We start from the raw sequence: 17,536 nt of genomic DNA, 5'->3' as shown, positions 1-17,536 counted from the left end.
TGGAAGATCTTGCACGCCCTGCACTTGTCACGTGCTCAACATGACGTATAACACAAAATAAGAACGCACACTATCACAAAGGTTGTGCTAATTAGCTAATTGAGCTGCATTGCACTTACCCTGGTACACACTTGCAGAAAAACTCATGAGAAACCTGGCATCATGTAACAAACGTTATCTCCAGCCATTGCTCGGAGTATTTCATGACTCAATCCCAAATACAAACCTAGTCCCTTAAAACGCGCCCTACAAAGTGCAAAGAATAACAGATTCCCAGCTACTTTTACTACACACTACACATTACTGGAGTTTCGTTTGAGACACCGCCCAAATCTTCGCTTAGGAACGAGAGCCTAGAAAGCCGGAAATATAAAACGTAAAAGTCATTAAAAAACTCTGTTCTGTTTTTTTGTTTGTTTTTAAATATGAAGAACGACAAATATAAATGTTTTTTTTTATTCATTTTGAAACTTTAATATATATTTTCTCTTTATATTGTCAAATAGATATTATAACACTAGTGCTCATACATAAATATTCATATAAACGTAAGTAAGTAATAAGAAATTAATTTACCATTAGTAATTTAAATATTTTTAAGAATGTAAGTTAACATTTAAAATTATATATATATATATATATATATATATATATATATATATATATATATATATATATATATATATATATATATATATATTAAGAAACATTTTTTTTCGCATCATGACTTTTATTTTACCAAACCGCCAACGACGTCGCCATCTTCCATAGGGCAAGAGTCAATATTGTCCATAACCATGTTGGAACTCGGAATATTTCCACGAACAGTACACATTTTTTTTTAATGTTTTATTCTTATTGCAAAATTTCGCAAAATTTCCGTTTTCGTGTCGTAAATCCGACCGAAAGTTCGAGTGTTTCAAGTTCGTGTCGTCATTTCAACATTGTGGCGGTTAACAAGATATAAAACTATTCAAAATGTATGATAAAAAAAATTATAATAAAGCATTTACCAAAGAACTATTTTATTTTAGATGTTGTAGACAGTCTACAGTCATTATTAGTTTTATTTCTCCATTTTCAAAAGGCTGAGTCTTGCTGAAGAAACAGTGACATCTTGTGGCAAAATAAACTGGCACCAATAAACCCCACCAGAGTCATCCAACCTAAAAATTAATTAAAATAAAATAATTTTTTTTTCTTTCAGTTGCTTGCTGCTTTGGGCATTTGACATTGTGGTGAAACGCGACTTCAGGAATTGATTTGCCACGGAAAATGTTACCGAGCCGAATCCACATCCACTTAGCATGACTCGTGGCTTTGTAGGAATAACGTAGCTGATTATCCAGTTGACCCTTTATGAATATTGATATTTGTGAAGAAATGAAAAACAAATAGACTCTCAAAATATCTCTCTCTATATAAAACAGATTTATTGTTCCGCATAGCCACATGATAAACATTCCTCAAAGGAAACAGGGTCACAGACATTTCCAGGAAAGTTCATGTTGGTGAATTTACAAATAAATTAACACAATACTAAAAGCTTATAACTATTTGTTTAAATCTTATATAATGAATATTTTCCAAATCTTAGATCACAAAGGTCCGTGTGCTTCAGCCATTCATCTGTTTTTTTTGTTTGTTCGTTTCGAAAAAAGAAAAACCCAAAACCAAATATGCGTAAAAGGCTACTTAAGTGCAGTAACGAATTGCGGTACATTTACCTGGTTACTGTCCACTAATGCTTATATATCATCCCGTCCTCTACATCATTACAAATTCATTATGTCCCGAGTAAACACTAATAAATCTTTACTCGGCTTCCAGGTTAGGATTCATTGTTAGATTGGAAATTTTGTGCACTTTAGAACATCGATCATATTTGGGTTTGGAAGAAAGGAGGCGGAGCTGGAGGTGGAGGAGTTGAAATGGTAGGGCATAAAAGTTCGTTCGGGGTTGTTCGGTTTTGTTTGGGGTTGTTCCGCTATGAGTGTATGAAGATTTTGTTCACAGTATAACAGGACGTGCAAGATTTCCATTTCCTGTTAGCCTTGTTGCCTTTGTCACAAAGCCAGAATGTTTCATGAAGCTACTTACGGATTACAGGCTGATGCTTGATCAATGTTTTTAACATCCTGGTTGTATCAAGATGAGCAAAAATATAAGAAACGGACATACACGGACCTTTAATAATACCTATATGCTCGCTATACCACAAGAAATGACTGTCATATGTAGCCACAAAGGGCTGTCTCTTACTGGTACCATCGAAGTGCCTATACACCACTTAATAACCTTTTATTAACACATGAACTGGACAACTGCTAGGTGCTTGGGCATTAAACGTTGTATAACCTTGTACAATGTGACCAATGGTAGCTATATTTCATCAGTCATGTAGAACTATGATGCATTTCGAACTTGTTTTTTTCCTAATACAACGTAAATATTCAAAAATAGCCATAGCATACCGAATCCATAGCATAGCACGACACCGCCTAGCAATTGTTAGCCACTATTGCCAGTTGCACATGAATCTGCGAGGTATCACGAATCGTATTCACATTCGGAGAACTCAAATTAGCCGATGTTCTCTCTTTGTTCAGGCAAGAGAGAACGTAGTCTGCGGAGTCTGTATACAAAGTGGCCGCTTTCGCTAGTCTTTGACTCCCAGTGCTAAAGTGGTGTCTTGGGAGCTGAGATGTGTTTCTGTTCTTGGCCAGAATCTGAGAAAAAAAAACCAGAACAATTGGCCCAAAAAACTCTCATATTCATATTGTGTTAAAGCAGACAGGGACTTACAATCAGATATAATGGTATGTGTCCTCATCTGCTCTGTGAAGGTCATGTTTAAAAACTGATGCTTGAGCCAGGTTGCGCGGTCATCCTCGAAGATTTTTCTCTGCAACGAAAAACAAAAACACACCATGCTTGTATTTGAGTACCTCAAGAACTTGTTTTATGTAAATGGAGCATTGTCTAGCAAAATGCATAGCAAAAAAGGTCCCTCCAAAAGTATTGGAACGGCAAGGGCAACTATTCACGGCATTTGGAAGATTCACAGGGCCACTTTGAAACTTGCGAAGATTAGATCTGTCTCTAAAAATTGTGATCGCAAAGGACTATGGGGACTTTTCGGGTTTTGGGTTAACATGGGATCTAGTTTATTCGCTATAAATCATGTTCAATTGAATGGATTTGATTCAAAGGGGACCTCAGTATGAAGACATAACAGTAACCTCAAAGTCAAGGAGGCACATGAGATCAATTTGAAGTGCCCTAGTTAACGGTTTAATATACGCTACTGTATATGAGCAAAAGTATTGGGACAACTGACTTTTCCAACCTCACAGGTTCTTGAAGGCACACAATTGTATAGAATGTCTTCAGTTGCTTAAGCATTACGTTTTGTATTTTGATGTTTACTTGTACTAGAAGACCCAAACCTGTTCCCGCATGAGAACGCCCCTGTGCACAAACCCACTTCCATTAAGATATGGTTTCCATTGATTGAAGATGTGAAAGATCTTGAGTATCCTGCTACAGAGCTCGGACCTCAACCCTACTGAATGCTTTTGGGATGAAATGGAAGCTGACCGCTCCCCAGGCCTCCTCACCTCATTTACATCAGTACCTGATTTGATACGCCCTTGTGAACACGTGAATAAGCACGAAACTCAGTCTAGTAATCTAATCTTTTGAGAAGAGTGGTGTTATAACAGTATAACAGGAAATGATCTATTTGAAATAGGATGTTCAAAAACGCATGTAAGAATCTTTCTTGTTTATATATTATAGATATTGCCAGATGTTTTTTTTTTTTTGTATACCTTTTAACATACAGCTGTCTGAGTAATTTCATAATATCGATGCCCAAGGTGACTAACCTCATGCCCCAATCTAATAGCTGCCTCTGTAAAACTCCTCCTCTCCATTTCGAAGTTCTTCCTCTGCTCCTCGAACGTTCTCCATTCCTCCTTCAACCGTTCCTTCTCCTCTAACATGTAGCAGTCGTTCAGGACGGCTGCGGTCTCCTCGTCGCACGGAGTATTCAGCTGCTGCTATTGATGATATCGCCATACTAAAAGTTATATTTCATTTCCAGAACCATCAAACCCGTCATTGTTTAGCCGTTTACCTGCAGGAGCTGCTGCTGAGTCTGGATAAAGTCCATGCATTGCAGGATCTCTATTTTGAGCCGTTCGGTTTCTTCCTGATGGGCCTGCTTGGAAATCATGTCGTCGTCGACCTCTTTTCCCAACTCCCGAACGGATTCTGCAGGCCGGAAATTTGATTTCAACAAGATCAGACGGGAAATAAATTTCTCTTTTATTGTTGGTGTGATTCGGAACAACATTGAAGGATCTAATCAGTCCAAAAGTGTTCCATTGCATAGAGATCTGCTCACTGTTAAGAATTATTTTCATAAGTCTATCCAGTAAGATCCTGCAGATCCAACCCTATTTTCACCTAATCCACCAATGATTGACCTCCAACACGCTGATCTTTTAATTTCACCAATGAAAACATCAATGAAGAACATAAGAATTGACTCAAAACCGGAACATTTTAACATGTTTAAAAAAGGTGGTAGCTTATTGGTTAAGTCATTGGACTTTGGACCTGATGGCTGTGAGATTTCAAATTCCAGCCACACTAAATTGCTAATCCTGGGCCCCTGAGCAAGGCCCTTATCCCCATAAATGTGAGTTGCTCTGGATAAGGGCGTCTGCTAAATGCCGTAAATGAAATGTACAGTTCAAGGGGCTGATTATTAAAGTAATATAGCGTATTGATAAACCTTCATGAACACCTGACCATCAAATCACACTTATTGAACATCTCATTCCAGATTTAAACCCCTTTTTGCTGTTACTATAAGCTCTATTTTGTTCTAGAAAAATCTTTCCAATAGATTTTGGGGTGTGGCCAATAGGACTTTTGTTCATTTTGCACCATAGAGTTTTCAGTTCATTCTATTAGGTTTAAGGTAAAGACTCTGGGCAGTCAAGTTCTTAACCTTAACAAAAGATGTCTTTCTGAAGCTTGCTTTGGATATAAAAACACCATTCATGCTGGAAAAGTACACAAATGTGTCTAAATTTGTGGCAACAGTTTGGGAAAAGTGATGGTCAGGTGCCCACAAAACTTTGTGCATATAGTGTACATTATGTACAAAAGTATTGGGAAACCTGAGTTTTTCAGCCATATGAGTTTCTTCTTCATTCTGTTATCACAAACCTGGAAGCACACAATTGTGCGTCTTTGGACGTGGTGGTGTGACACTTTCCCTTCATTTGAACTTCTTTCAAAAGCTTTGACCTTAGCCCTATTGAACGCATTTGTAAAGAACTGGAATGCTGTAAGCGCCCTCACCTTTTCAAGATGGGCAAAAATCTCCACAAAAACACTAGAACATCTAGTGGAACATCTTCAGAGAATAGTGGAGGTTCTTCTAAAAGTAAATGGGGACTAAATGTGGAATGACATGTTCAGGAAGCACTTGGAACCTATAGTCAAGTGTTGAGAAACATTTGGCCGTATAGATGTACAGTGAGGAAAATAAGTATTTGAACACTCTGCTATTTTGCAAGTTCTCCGACTTAGAAATCATGGGGGGGGTCTGAAATTGTCATCGTAGGTGCATGTCCACTGTGAGAGACATAATCTAAAAAATAAATCCAGAAATCACAATATATGATTTTTAAACTATTTATTTGTATGATACAGCTGCAAATAAGTATTTGAACACCTGTCTATCAGCTAGAATTCTGACCCTTAAAGACCTGTTAGTCTGCCTTTAAAATGTCCACCTCCACTACATTTATTATCCTAAATTAGATGCACCTGTTTGAGGTCGTTAGCTGCATAAAGACACCTGTTCACCCCATACAATCAGTAAGAATCCAACTACTAACATGGCCAAGACCAAAGAGCTGTCCAAAGACATTAGAGACAAAATTGTACACCTCCACAAGGCTGGAAAAGGCTACGGGGAAATTGCCAAGCAGCTTGGTGAAAAAAGGTACACTGTTGGAGCAATCATTAGAAAATGGAAGAAGCTAAACATGACTGTCAATCTCCCTCGGACTGGGGCTCCATGCAAGATCTCACCTCGTGGGGTCTTAATGATCCTAAGAAAGGTGAGAAATCAGCCCAGAACTACACGGGAGGAGCTGGTCAATGACCTAAAAAGAGCTGGCACCACCGTTTCCAAGGTTACTGTTGGTAATACACTAAGACGTCATGGTTTGAAATCATGCATGGCACGGAAGGTTCCCCTGCTTAAACCAGCACATGTCCAGGCACATCTTAAGTTTGCCAATGACCATTTGGATGATCCAGAGGAGTCATGGGAGAAAGTCATGTGGTCAGATGAGACCAAAATAGAACTTTTGGGTCATAATTCCACTAAACGGGTTTGGAGGAAGAAGAATCATGAGTACCATCCCAAGAACACCATCCCTACTGTGAAGCATGGGGGTGGTAGCATCATGCTTTGGGGGTGTTTTTCTGCACATGGGACAGGGCGACTGCACTGTATTAAGGAGAGGATGCCATGTATTGCGAGATTTTGGGTAACAACCTCCTTTCCTCAGTTAGAGCATTGAAGATGAGTCGAGGCTGGGTCTTCCAACATGACAATGACCCGAAGCACACAGCCAGGATAACCAAGGAGTGGCTCTGTAAGAAGCATATCAAGGTTCTGGCGTGGCCTAGCCAGTCTCCAGACCTAAACCCAATAGAGAATCTTTGAAGGGAGCTAAAACTCTGTGTTTCTCAGCGACAGGCCAGAAACCTGACTGATCTAGAGAAGATCTGTGTGGAGGAGTGGGCCAAAATCCCTCCTGCAGTGTGTGCAAACCTGGTGAAAAACTACAGGAAAAGTTTGACCTCTGTAATTGCAAACAAAGGCTACTGTACCAAATATTAACATTGACTTTCTCAGGTGTTCAAATACTTATTTGCAGCTGTATCATACAAATAAATAGTAAAAAATCATACATTGTGATTTCTGTATTTTTTTTTTTAGATTATGTCTCTCACAGTGGACATGCACCTACGATGAAAATTTCAGACCCTTCCATGATTTCTAAGTGGGAGAACTTGCAAAATAGCAGGGTGTTCAAATACTTATTTTCCTCACTGTATGTCCTGTATACCTTTGTTTTCATGGCTTTCCATGTGATCTTTCAGCTTTCTCCACTGCTGCCGAATGCTGTTGGTAAGCTTCTCGCGAGCATGCTCACACGACATCTCTAAAGTCCTCTTAAAAGACGTCTCCTTTTCATCAGGAATTTGCTAAAAACAACATTGCAAAGAAGAACAAATATTAAAAAATATGAAAAAATAAATTTAACATTGGATTTGACATGGGATGGAATCTGATTGGTTAGGGATCTTAATCATCAACAAAGCTCTAACTGACCGACCTGATCTGTGAATTCCGTGTCTTTCTCTTGTCTTTGGACGTGGTCCTGCGGACCCAACATGTCCACCATTTCCCGTTTCATTTGCTGGAGCACTTGTTTCAACTCGAAGTTTTCCAGCAACAGTTCCCGCTGCCGTTTGTCAAACTCGTTCAGAAGGGTCCTGCACACTTCAGTTTCGTGTCTGGTGAAAAACATCACCAGAACTCTTAGGCATGTGAGTAAACACAAAGACAGTATATGGACAAACGTTTGAGGACACTTGATTATAAGATTAATCCCATTCCACATTTCATCCTCATTCGCTGCCATAATAATTTCCACTCTTCCGGGAAGATGTTCCACCAAATTTTGGAGTGGAGATTTGTGCTTATTCAGCAACAATGGTGTTAGTAAAGCCAGGTATTGATGTAGAAGGAAGTGAGGAGGTCTGGTGTGCACTCAGCATTCCAATTCATCCCAACAGGAGGTCTATAGGTGGTCACTAAAGATCTTCCAACCCATGTCAGCCATATCTTCATGGAGTTCACTTTGTGCACAGATACATTGTCATGCTGGAATGAATTTGGGTGTCCTATTTCAAAAGCAAAGAGACATTTTATACAAATTTGAGCCCCCAGGTTTGTGGTAACAGTTTTAGGAAGAACCACAAATGGTAACCAAAACCAAGTGTCCCAATACGTTTGTCCGTATAGTGTGTGAACTGTATATTTTTGCCTATTTGTTATTAGCAAGAGACTTAAACTATCATTAGACCACATGTGAAAGGTCGGAAATCAACCTCCTTGAATCCGTCTTTCCAGTTTTCCACTGATCCTCCCTGCCTTCAGATCTCTCCACCTGATTCAACACCTCCATCCCTGATAGAGAACATAGAGGACAAACACACCAGTGTGAGGGTTGCACATCTCAGGTTAGATGTAACATGGCTGCCAAAGCGAAAGAAGAAAAGAAGGCAGGCGAAAGTACTCTAGCAATTAAAACCCCACAAATAAAATCAAATACAAGTGTAAATGAATAAATTAAATAAAGGATAGAGGCTAGGTACAGGTATCTCTCTCTCACTTCCTCTCTCTTTTTTTATTCACTCCCCTACTCTCTCTGTATCTCTCTCTCCTTTCTTGTCTGTCTCTCTCACTTCCTCTCCTCTTAGTCTGTCTCACTCTTTCTGTCTCTACCACTCCATTTTCTTTGTCTCTCTTACTCCCTCTCTTTTATCACTCCCTTACTTTCTCTGTGTCTCTCACTCCTTCCCTGTCCATCTCACTCTTTCTGTCTCTCCAACTCCTTCTCTCTTCTTCTCTGTCTCTTCTCTCCCTCTCTCTCTTTGTCTTTCTCTCAATCACATCTCTCTCTTTCTCTTATGTAGATTTGTAGAACACATGTATATTATTATTCACTACATGAAAACTCATAAGCTGGCTTTACATAAGGATACACACACACACACACACACACACACACACACACACACACACACACACACACACACACACAGGATTTGCTTTTTGTTTGTTGGCAAGATGAGCCACACTGGTAGGATGAAAGAGCATTACTTACTAAATACACCCACACCTCACCTCACCCACACACACACACACACACACACACACACACACACACACACACACACACCAGAGATTAAGTACAATATTCACTATTTATCCTCTAATACTGCTACTAATTTACAAAAAAATATAATTTTTTTTTTCCCCCACAAAACACACAACACAGAACAGCAAGAAAGCATATCCATACTCTGCTTCATGTCCTTCTGCTCAGTAAGTAGCTGACTGAGGTGCTCTCTAATCCTGCTGAACTCCCTTTCTTTCCTTCTCACGCTGTGGTTGTACTGCGCTGCACGGCTTGCAATGACGCTCCGAAGCTTTCGGACCTGCCGAGAGTAAATTTGAGCACTTTGTGTGTCAATACAGGTTTATTAAAACAATATAGATACACATGTTACTGTAGGAATATACAGGGATTTTACATAGTATGGACCTAAAAGCATGTAATGCGAGGACAATGAGTGTTAGAAATGAGGTCGATCAGATTAAGGTAACCAAACACACAGACGATAAACACAGAACTTTGTTCACCAGAACTGCCAGACACAGGAACAGTTTCTTCCCCCAGGCAATCACCCCCATTAACATCTGACCTTAATTATATGCCCTGCTTGATATCTATAAGTACTGCGTTATCAGTACAGTCAGTCATTACAATTAATGTCTTTATCTCACGTGACACAATGCTGTTATTTGCACTACTATGCACTCTCACACTACTGATCTGTCATATACCGTGTATATTGTCCTATTCAATACTCATATTGTTTAGATTGTTTAGATTTGTTTAGTCTCATATTGTCTGTATTGTCTTGTATAGTCTGTTTTATCTTGTATTGTTTTGTCTTGTGGAGTCCAAGCTAAACATATTGTGTTATTTATGTCTGTACTTTTAAAAGTCACCAACAGTGTCAACACACTTGGAAAATAAACCTGATTCTGATTCTAATAAGGGACAGAGAAGAAAACCGAAAAACCAACAATACTTCACGGTCAGAGATTCCCTCCCCTCAAAACAGATAGCTCGTTCCAGCTCGCAGCGCTAATGCTCGCTTCAGTAAGCCCAGTTAATGATGTTGCCAGGTTTACCTTGTCAGGAATGGCAGCTATGTCAGATTCGGTGACTGAGGTTGGCAGGTTGACTTCAGGCTGGAGCTTGCCTTTGGTGGCCGAGTTTGCCCTCAGTGCAGAACTTGCCTGGGGTGGCAGCTATGTCTGCCTCAGGGCTGAGCTTAATGGCAGAAGTTGCCAGGTTGACCTCAGGCTGGTTAGCTTGTTATAGGTGGCTGTGACATCGGTTGCTTCATTGAGCTTGGCAGCTGAGGTCGACAGGTTGACCTTGGCACATGCATGGTGGCCACAAAGGCATCAGGGCTGCGCTTGATGGCTGAGGTCACCATGTAAAGGCTGTAGCTCATTTACTTTCCTCATTAAAACAGGGAAAACAAGATAGCAGCCTCATCAATCAGGCTGACTCTCTCTAAAACTTCCATCAGGCTGGACACAACCTTCAATAGCAGGTCCACAAACCCTGCTATGTCTTTAAGGTCCCTGGTGCTAAGAAGTAAATCCTTAGCATGAAGATTACATCACTCCTACCTGGTGCATCCATGATCTACACAATATTGACAACATTTTAGGGACACCTGGCTGAAAGATTTGTATGTGATTTTTGAACATCTAATTCCACACCGAGTCCCCATTTGCTCATATAATAATCTCCACACTTCCACTAGATGTTCCACTAGATTTTCTGCCAAGGGTGTTCAATAGAGTTGAGGTCGGGCTCTATAGCAGGCCACTCAAGATCTTCCACATCAACCGATGTAGATCTTCAAGTAGCTAGCTTTGTGCACAGAAGCATTGTCATGCTGGAACAGATTTCAATCTCGTAGTTGAAGTAAAAGGACACTTCCTGCTACCACATCGTAAGATGTCGTCTACAATTGTTTGCCTCCAACTTTGTGGTAACAATTTGGAAAAGAACCAGATATGGCTGGAATATAACACATATGGCAGGTGCCCCAATACACAACTAGACAACATATACACAAAATGGGGCAATAATGGGGCTACGGTACAGGTGCAACCAATATTAGGGTTTCTGCAGGTTTTACCGAGTCAAATTGATGACTATTTAAGACCTTTTTAAGACCATAAAGAACGAAATGTACGATCTACATCACGATCTATATCACGTTGTTAGCAACTGACCTTAACCAGGTAAAATATTTGGAACCTGAACGTAACCCAGTAAATTTTTTTCAAGCCAAGTAAATATTGCGCCAATAACAGAAAGCTGATTGGCTGTTGCATGTTGGTCTCATTTGTAGATTTTTAGATTTTAGACTTTTTAAGACCCGGCAGAAACCCTGGATACCAATATGGAGACAGGGTGCAGACAGGACATGTATCGAAGCAAAATGAATGAATGAAGTACTACTCATATCCTCCTAATCATAATGGATAAATATTAATTTATGCACTTATTTATTACATCCTGTACATATATACATTTATCTGCACTTGTCAATTTCACAATTGCACTTCTGGTAGATGCTTATCTGTCTGTCTGTCTGTCTGTCTGTCTGTCTGTCTGTCTCTCTATCTATCTATCTATCTATCTATCTATCTATCTATCTATCTATCTATCTATCTATCTATCTATCTATCTATCTATCTATCTATCTTCCTTACCTCCTCTTTTTCATTTTTCAAGCACCGTTGCAAAGCCTTTATGCTAGTCTCTAACTGCTGCTCACGTTTGCACAATTTGCCAGTTCGCTTCTTGGAAAGTTCAAGCTGGTCCTAGAAAAGGGGATAGACACAGACACGAACGTATCGTTATTCACACAAAGTCGTTTTATATCCAAACTCTGCAGTGCTTGAAGTATCAGATTCTGTGCTTTTATGCAATCATCTCAGAGCTACTGTACAAAAAGGTTCAGAGATGCTACCAGGGCCGGGACTGACCTTAAGCCGGGCCATTTCCTGTTCACCTGCACGTCCCACAGCAAAACGATGAAGCTGAAGGAGGTCGTACATGTTGTTTAGGGTCAAAATAATGTCAAGGTCTTGATTACAATTCGAGTCATAGAAAATCGATGGCAAACCCAGAGATGACAGCTCCTGTGGAATGACGATAGACTGGTTCAACATGAGTGTATGTGTACACACACACACACACACACACACATACAGTATATATATATATATATATATATATATATATATATATATATATATATATATATATATATATATATATATTAAAGGTGAGGCCACCCCTCAAATTTCAGCAAACACAGTATTATGTCTTCTTAAGAAACAATACTATAGAAATTAAACTTCTATAGTTCTTCTAAACTTTTTCCATAGCCTGTATACATTTATGAATGGATGTACTACAGTATACTTGCTTTACTGATGTATCGCATGCACTCTGTGACATTTTCCCCGGTACAGAAGATACCAGAAGCACTGGAAGCCCGAGACGCAGTGGAGGCCTTATGGATTGGTTGTACGCCCTTGATGGAGGCATTGTGTGACTAATGTCTCCTGTATGAATAAGAATAAAAAGACAAAAATGTTTGCTTTTGTGTGTAAATTACAGTGAATCCGGAAAGTATTCACAGCTCTACACTTTTCGCTATATTTTGTCGTCACAGCCTTATTCCAAAAACGGTTTAAATTCATACTTTTCCTCAAACTTTTACAAACAACACCCCATAATAAGACGTTTGACTAAATTCTTTGCAAATTAATTAAAATAAAATAAAAAATCCCATGCTAAAAATGTCAAATTTGAACTCATCTGTTTGAAGAACTTTCATCCAATCACTGACTGTCCAATGTTTGTCCCATAGAAACAAAAGGAACATACAGGTGTCTCAAAAAGCCTAAGAAAAAGCCTATACACATGAAACCAAAATGAATCCTAAGCTAGAAATACATAAATAAAAAGTATGAATTGATATTCCCCATGTATCTATTACTATAAAGCTGCTTTATAGTCATCGCATATTGAAAGCATAATTTTAGTCATGTATACTTGAATATGTTAAATAAAAGCATGTGGGAGAAGTCAACACACGTGACCCATTTGATTGAGGTTAGCACGTACAACCATGTTCAAAATAGCACTCTGGCATTATTTTTAGGCTTATTATCTCCGTTTCCTGCCGTTTCCACATGAGACTGAAGAAAATACTGACTGACTTATTGGGAACTGTGTCTTGTGGTAGCTTAATTTTTTAATACAGACAGGAACTCGTTTTTTTTTTTAGCTAAAGTGCTATACTGTCCTATACTGTGTATACCATCTCCTATATATATATATACATACAGTACAGACCAAAAGTTTGGACACACCTTCTCATTCAAAGAGTTTTCTTTATTTTCATGACTATGAAAATTGTAGAGTCACACTGAAGGCATCAAAACTATGAATTAACACATGTGGAATTATATACATAACAAAAAGTGTGAAACAACTGAAAATATGTCATATTGTAGGTTCTTCAAAGTAGCCACCTTTCTGCTTTGCACACTCTTGGCATTTTCTTGATGAGCTTCAAGAGGTAGTCACCTGAAATGGTTTTCACTTCACAGGTGTGCCCTGTCAGGTTTAATAAGTGTGATTTTTTGCCTTATAAATGGGGTTGGGACCATCAGTTGTGTTGTGCAGAAGTCAGGTGGATACACAGCTGATAGTCCTACTGAATAGACTGCAAAAAAAAGCAGTACAGAAAAACGAGTGGCCATCATTACTTTAAGAAATGAAGGTCGGTCAGTCCGAAAAATTTGGAAAACTTTGAAAGTGTCCCCAAGTGCAGTCACAAAAACCATCAAGCACTACAAAGAAACTGGCTCACATGCGGACCGCCCCAGGAAAGGAAGACCAAGAGTCACCTCTGCTGCGGAGGATAAGTTCATCCGAGTCACCAGCCTCAGAAATTGCAGGTTAACAGCAGCTCAGATTAGAGACCAGGTCAATGGCACACAGAGTTCTAGCAGCAGACACATCTCTACAACAACTGTTAAGAGGAGACTGTGTGAATCAGGCCTTCATGGTAGATTATCTGCTAGGAAACCACTGCTAAAAAAAGGCAACAAGCAGAAGAGACTTGTTTGGGCTAAAGAACACAAGGAATGTACATTAGACCAGTGGAAATCTGTGCTTTGGTCTGATGAGTCCAAATTTGAGATCTTTGGTTCCAACCACCGTGTCTTTGTGCGACGCAGAAAAGGTGAACGGATGGACTCTACATGCCTGGTTCCCACCGTGAAGCATGGAGGAGGAGGTGTGATGGTGTGGGGGTGCTTTGCTGGTGACACTGTTGGGTATTTATTCAAAATTGAAGGCATACTGAACCAGCATGGCTACCAAAGCATTTTGCAGCGGCATGCTATTCCATCGTTATTCCATGCGTTTAATTGGACCATCATTTATTTTTCAACAGGACAATGACCCCAAACACACCTCCAGGCTGTGTAAGGGCTATTTGACCAAGAAGGAGAGTGATGGGGTGCTGCGCCAGATGACCTGGCCTCCATAGTCACCGGACCTGAACCCAATCGAGATGGTTTGGGGTGAGTTGGACCGCAGAGTGAAGGCAAAAGGGCCAACAAGTGCTAAGCATCTCTGGGAACTCCTTCAAGACTGTTGGAAGACCATTTCAGGTGACTACCTCTTGAAGCTCATCAAGAGAATGCCAAGAGTGTGCAAAGCAGTAATCAAAGCAAAAGGTGGCTACTTTGAAGAACCTACAATATGACATATTTTCAGTTGTTTCACACTTTTTTGTTATGTATATAATTCCACATGTGTTAATTCATAGTTTTGATGCCTTCAGTGTGAATCTACAATTTTCATAGTCATGAAAATAAAGAAAACACTTTGAATGAGAAGGTGTGTCCAAACTTTTGGTCTGTACTGTGTATATATATATATATATATATATGGCTTTATATTTTTACAATACATTTATACTTTATACAGTGGCAGGCCATGGTACCATTTGGTACCTGGGCCTTCAGTGGGGACGTACCCAACTTAATCCACCTCTTAATACCACCACTATCAAGTCGCATTTATAGAAACCATCAATACAATACAAAACCGCAATATAAGAATGTGTGGCATTACAAAAAGAGAGGCATTTCACATATGGAGGGGAATACCATTTTACTAAAGCAAACTACAAACATCTACACTACAACCTCAACTCTGCACCTACATCATCTGGAGCAGTTCAGAATCAATATTTGTCTAATAACATGGCAAAAACTTCAAAAATCTAAATAAAATACAACCCAGTCACCAGAGATGAATACTCATAATTTGCACCGCTCCTCAGAGGCTGTAATCCAATGGTATGGCTCGTATTCACTGGTCTGGAAGTGGTGAACAAACCCTTCCCCAGGCTGAGACATACTACCTAACTTCGGGGTTGGCCAACGTTTTCTCATGATGTCTAGCTTCTCTTGAAAATGATTAAGTATGTCCGAGAACAAATCAAATTCTCTTCCTCCGTAGGTATTAAAAAGTCTAATTTAGATGTATTAATCTGTGCAGCGCCCTACACACGTGTTTTGCCAGTCGAAATTGGCTGTTTGTCTCTGGCAGTTTCCCTCTGACCAACCAATCAGAGGACTGAAAAATGCTGACGCTATTCTTGGCCAGCTAGCTGGCCTTGTGAGGCGAATGTGAAATCTGATTGGTTAAAGCAACAGACCTGTTAATATTCTCTATGGTAAAAAGGCCAGCAGAACTGACTTTGAAGGCCCTGGGCAGATTAGATTGACATGGCAACATGCTGTACTCTGTATGAATGCGAATGTGACAAATAAAACTTGATTTGTGTTTGTTTTTTTTATTGTAATTTAATTTGTAAAGATGTTCCTTCAAATAAAAACAACTATTTTGAGTTTGTTATCCTTTTGTCCTTTTTTGAACTATACTAGAACCACCCTCCCCCACCGGTAAAGTAAATATCTCAGTAAATTTTACTCTGAACCTTATTGGAATGCTGAGTGAAGCCCAGTCCTCCTCCCTTTACCTACATAAGAACTTGATTTTACTAACACCCTTGTGGCTGAAGCACACTCCAAAATCTAGTGAAACATCTTCCCAGAAGAGTGGAGGTTAATATAAACACAAATGGCGACTTAATGTGGAATCGGATGTTCGAAAAGCGACCAGTTTTATACTTAAACTTGCGCCCATATTTACATTTACGCCACTTGGCATGACACCTGACTTACCTCAGCTGAGGGTTAAGGGCCGTGCTGAAAGGCCCAGCAGTGGAGGCTTGGTGGTGCTGGGATTTGAACCCATGACCTGATTAGAGTCACATAATCCACAAAGCTACCACTTCCTATATAGCATGTATTTACAGTACTACCGCTCTTTAAATCTCAGAACCACCAAGCCTTCGTTGTTGGGCCCTTGACCAAGGCCCTTAACCTTCAAATATCATGAGTATATCATATGGCAGGATGTGTACATGGATATAGAGCATCATATTACCAAATAATGGACCTGTTCTCTTAATCTTCACTATATCAAAGCTGAAAATCCAGATTTTCCAGGACGCAGTGATTCGATGGTCTCGAGGTCCCTGCTGTGTCAAGAACCTGACACACATATATATACACACACACACACACACATATTAGAAAGTTCAAAGAAAGCAATGATGAACAAAACCATCAGCAATCCTTTCTACCATAACACATAAAGTGATACAGAATTAAGTTGCAAGTTAATGCAAAAAAATATAAGCACCCTCAATGTTTATAATCTGTGTTAGATTTGTCTGTGAGTGTGTGTCCAGAAGAATTATAAATCAGGTCAAGGAGAATATGGAAGCGACCAGTTTCTGCGACACAGCCTCCATCCTACTGTGTGCATGTTCTCCATCCTGCTGATCCACTCGAGCAAACACTGACTTTGTAAAGATCACGAATGCACTTACTTCTTGTTGCTCTTATTTCAGCACCCGAGAACTCCACCACGATCCATCCAGCAGTCTGGAGCAGAAGACACGGCCACAGATACAGATATCTCCCGCAGTCCGGAGGAAACGCAGGAAGCTGTCAGATGCACTACCGCGGATGAATGACGCTAAGCGGGAGCGCAAAACATGGAATAGAGACGCAGGGTTTAGTTGCGTGTGTGTGGGGGTGAAACTGTGTCATGCGGCTGTGAGAGAAAGCTTGAGGATGGATAGAAGCTGAGGAGCATCTAAGCATCTGCGCTGTCTGGCCCCGAACCTGCTGAATCGGTGCTCTTTATTGGTCGTTCCTCTGTTTTCCACCAATGACTTCGAGTGTAGAAGAGGCAGAGCAAAACGAGTAGACATTTGTATAAAAAAAAATAAAATAAAATAAAATAAAATAAAATAAAATAAAATAAAATAAAATAAACAACAATTACAATTTTTTTTAAAAAACATTACTATTATTTATACATTTTATTTGCATTATAATAGATATTATTTTATATTTAAGTTTTATGTGCTTTTATTCTTC

The 17,536-nt window shown here is 39.5% G+C and overlaps 2 protein-coding genes across 6 annotated transcripts in view; both read right to left on the bottom strand.

Moving 5' to 3' along the window:
* Positions 1-239, bottom strand: part of xxylt1 (xyloside xylosyltransferase 1) — a 32,487-nt gene extending 32,248 nt beyond the window's left edge. Inside the window, exon 1 of the mRNA XM_046858071.1 lies at positions 120-239. The gene's annotated coding sequence lies outside the window, so the exon portion shown is untranslated. The remainder of the gene's footprint in view (positions 1-119) is intronic.
* Positions 240-1,414: 1,175 nt separating this feature from the next.
* Positions 1,415-17,316, bottom strand: LOC124390757 (afadin- and alpha-actinin-binding protein-like). Of its 5 annotated transcripts, none has more exons than XM_046856749.1 (13): positions 16,981-17,316; positions 16,533-16,639; positions 12,421-12,559; positions 11,975-12,130; positions 11,699-11,809; positions 9,192-9,327; positions 8,215-8,293; positions 7,437-7,617; positions 7,167-7,305; positions 4,142-4,278; positions 3,891-4,061; positions 2,806-2,905; positions 1,415-2,729 (listed from the first exon to the last, which is right to left on the bottom strand). In XM_046856749.1, exons 3-13 carry the CDS (start codon positions 12,436-12,438, stop codon positions 2,680-2,682), a joined length of 1,278 nt encoding a protein of 425 aa, XP_046712705.1. In that variant the 5' UTR covers positions 12,439-12,559; positions 16,533-16,639; positions 16,981-17,316; the 3' UTR covers positions 1,415-2,679. The 5 variants fall into 5 exon arrangements, with proteins under 5 accessions (XP_046712705.1, XP_046712702.1, XP_046712703.1 ...); XM_046856746.1 differs by having other exon boundaries at positions 3,891-4,064; positions 16,981-17,315; XM_046856747.1 differs by having other exon boundaries at positions 3,891-4,064; positions 16,545-16,639; positions 16,981-17,315.
* Between the last annotated feature and the right edge of the window lie 220 nt (positions 17,317-17,536).

This window comes from Silurus meridionalis, chromosome 9, assembly GCF_014805685.1.
Source record: "Silurus meridionalis isolate SWU-2019-XX chromosome 9, ASM1480568v1, whole genome shotgun sequence".
Taxonomy (NCBI): Eukaryota; Metazoa; Chordata; class Actinopteri; order Siluriformes; family Siluridae; genus Silurus; species Silurus meridionalis.
The sequence above is the reverse complement of the archived record's forward strand: the minus strand, read 5'-3'. Positions and strand labels throughout refer to the sequence as shown.

Bases quoted from the DNA above. Each gene is read 5' to 3' on its own strand.
- LOC124390757 (XM_046856746.1), bottom strand. The intron at 11,810-11,974 runs GTCAGTCCCGGC...CCCCTTTTCTAG, and splicing joins AGGAAATGGCCCGGCTTAAG to GACCAGCTTGAACTTTCCAA. The intron at 7,306-7,436 runs GTCGGTCAGTTA...TGTTGTTTTTAG, and splicing joins ACACGGAATTCACAGATCAG to CAAATTCCTGATGAAAAGGA.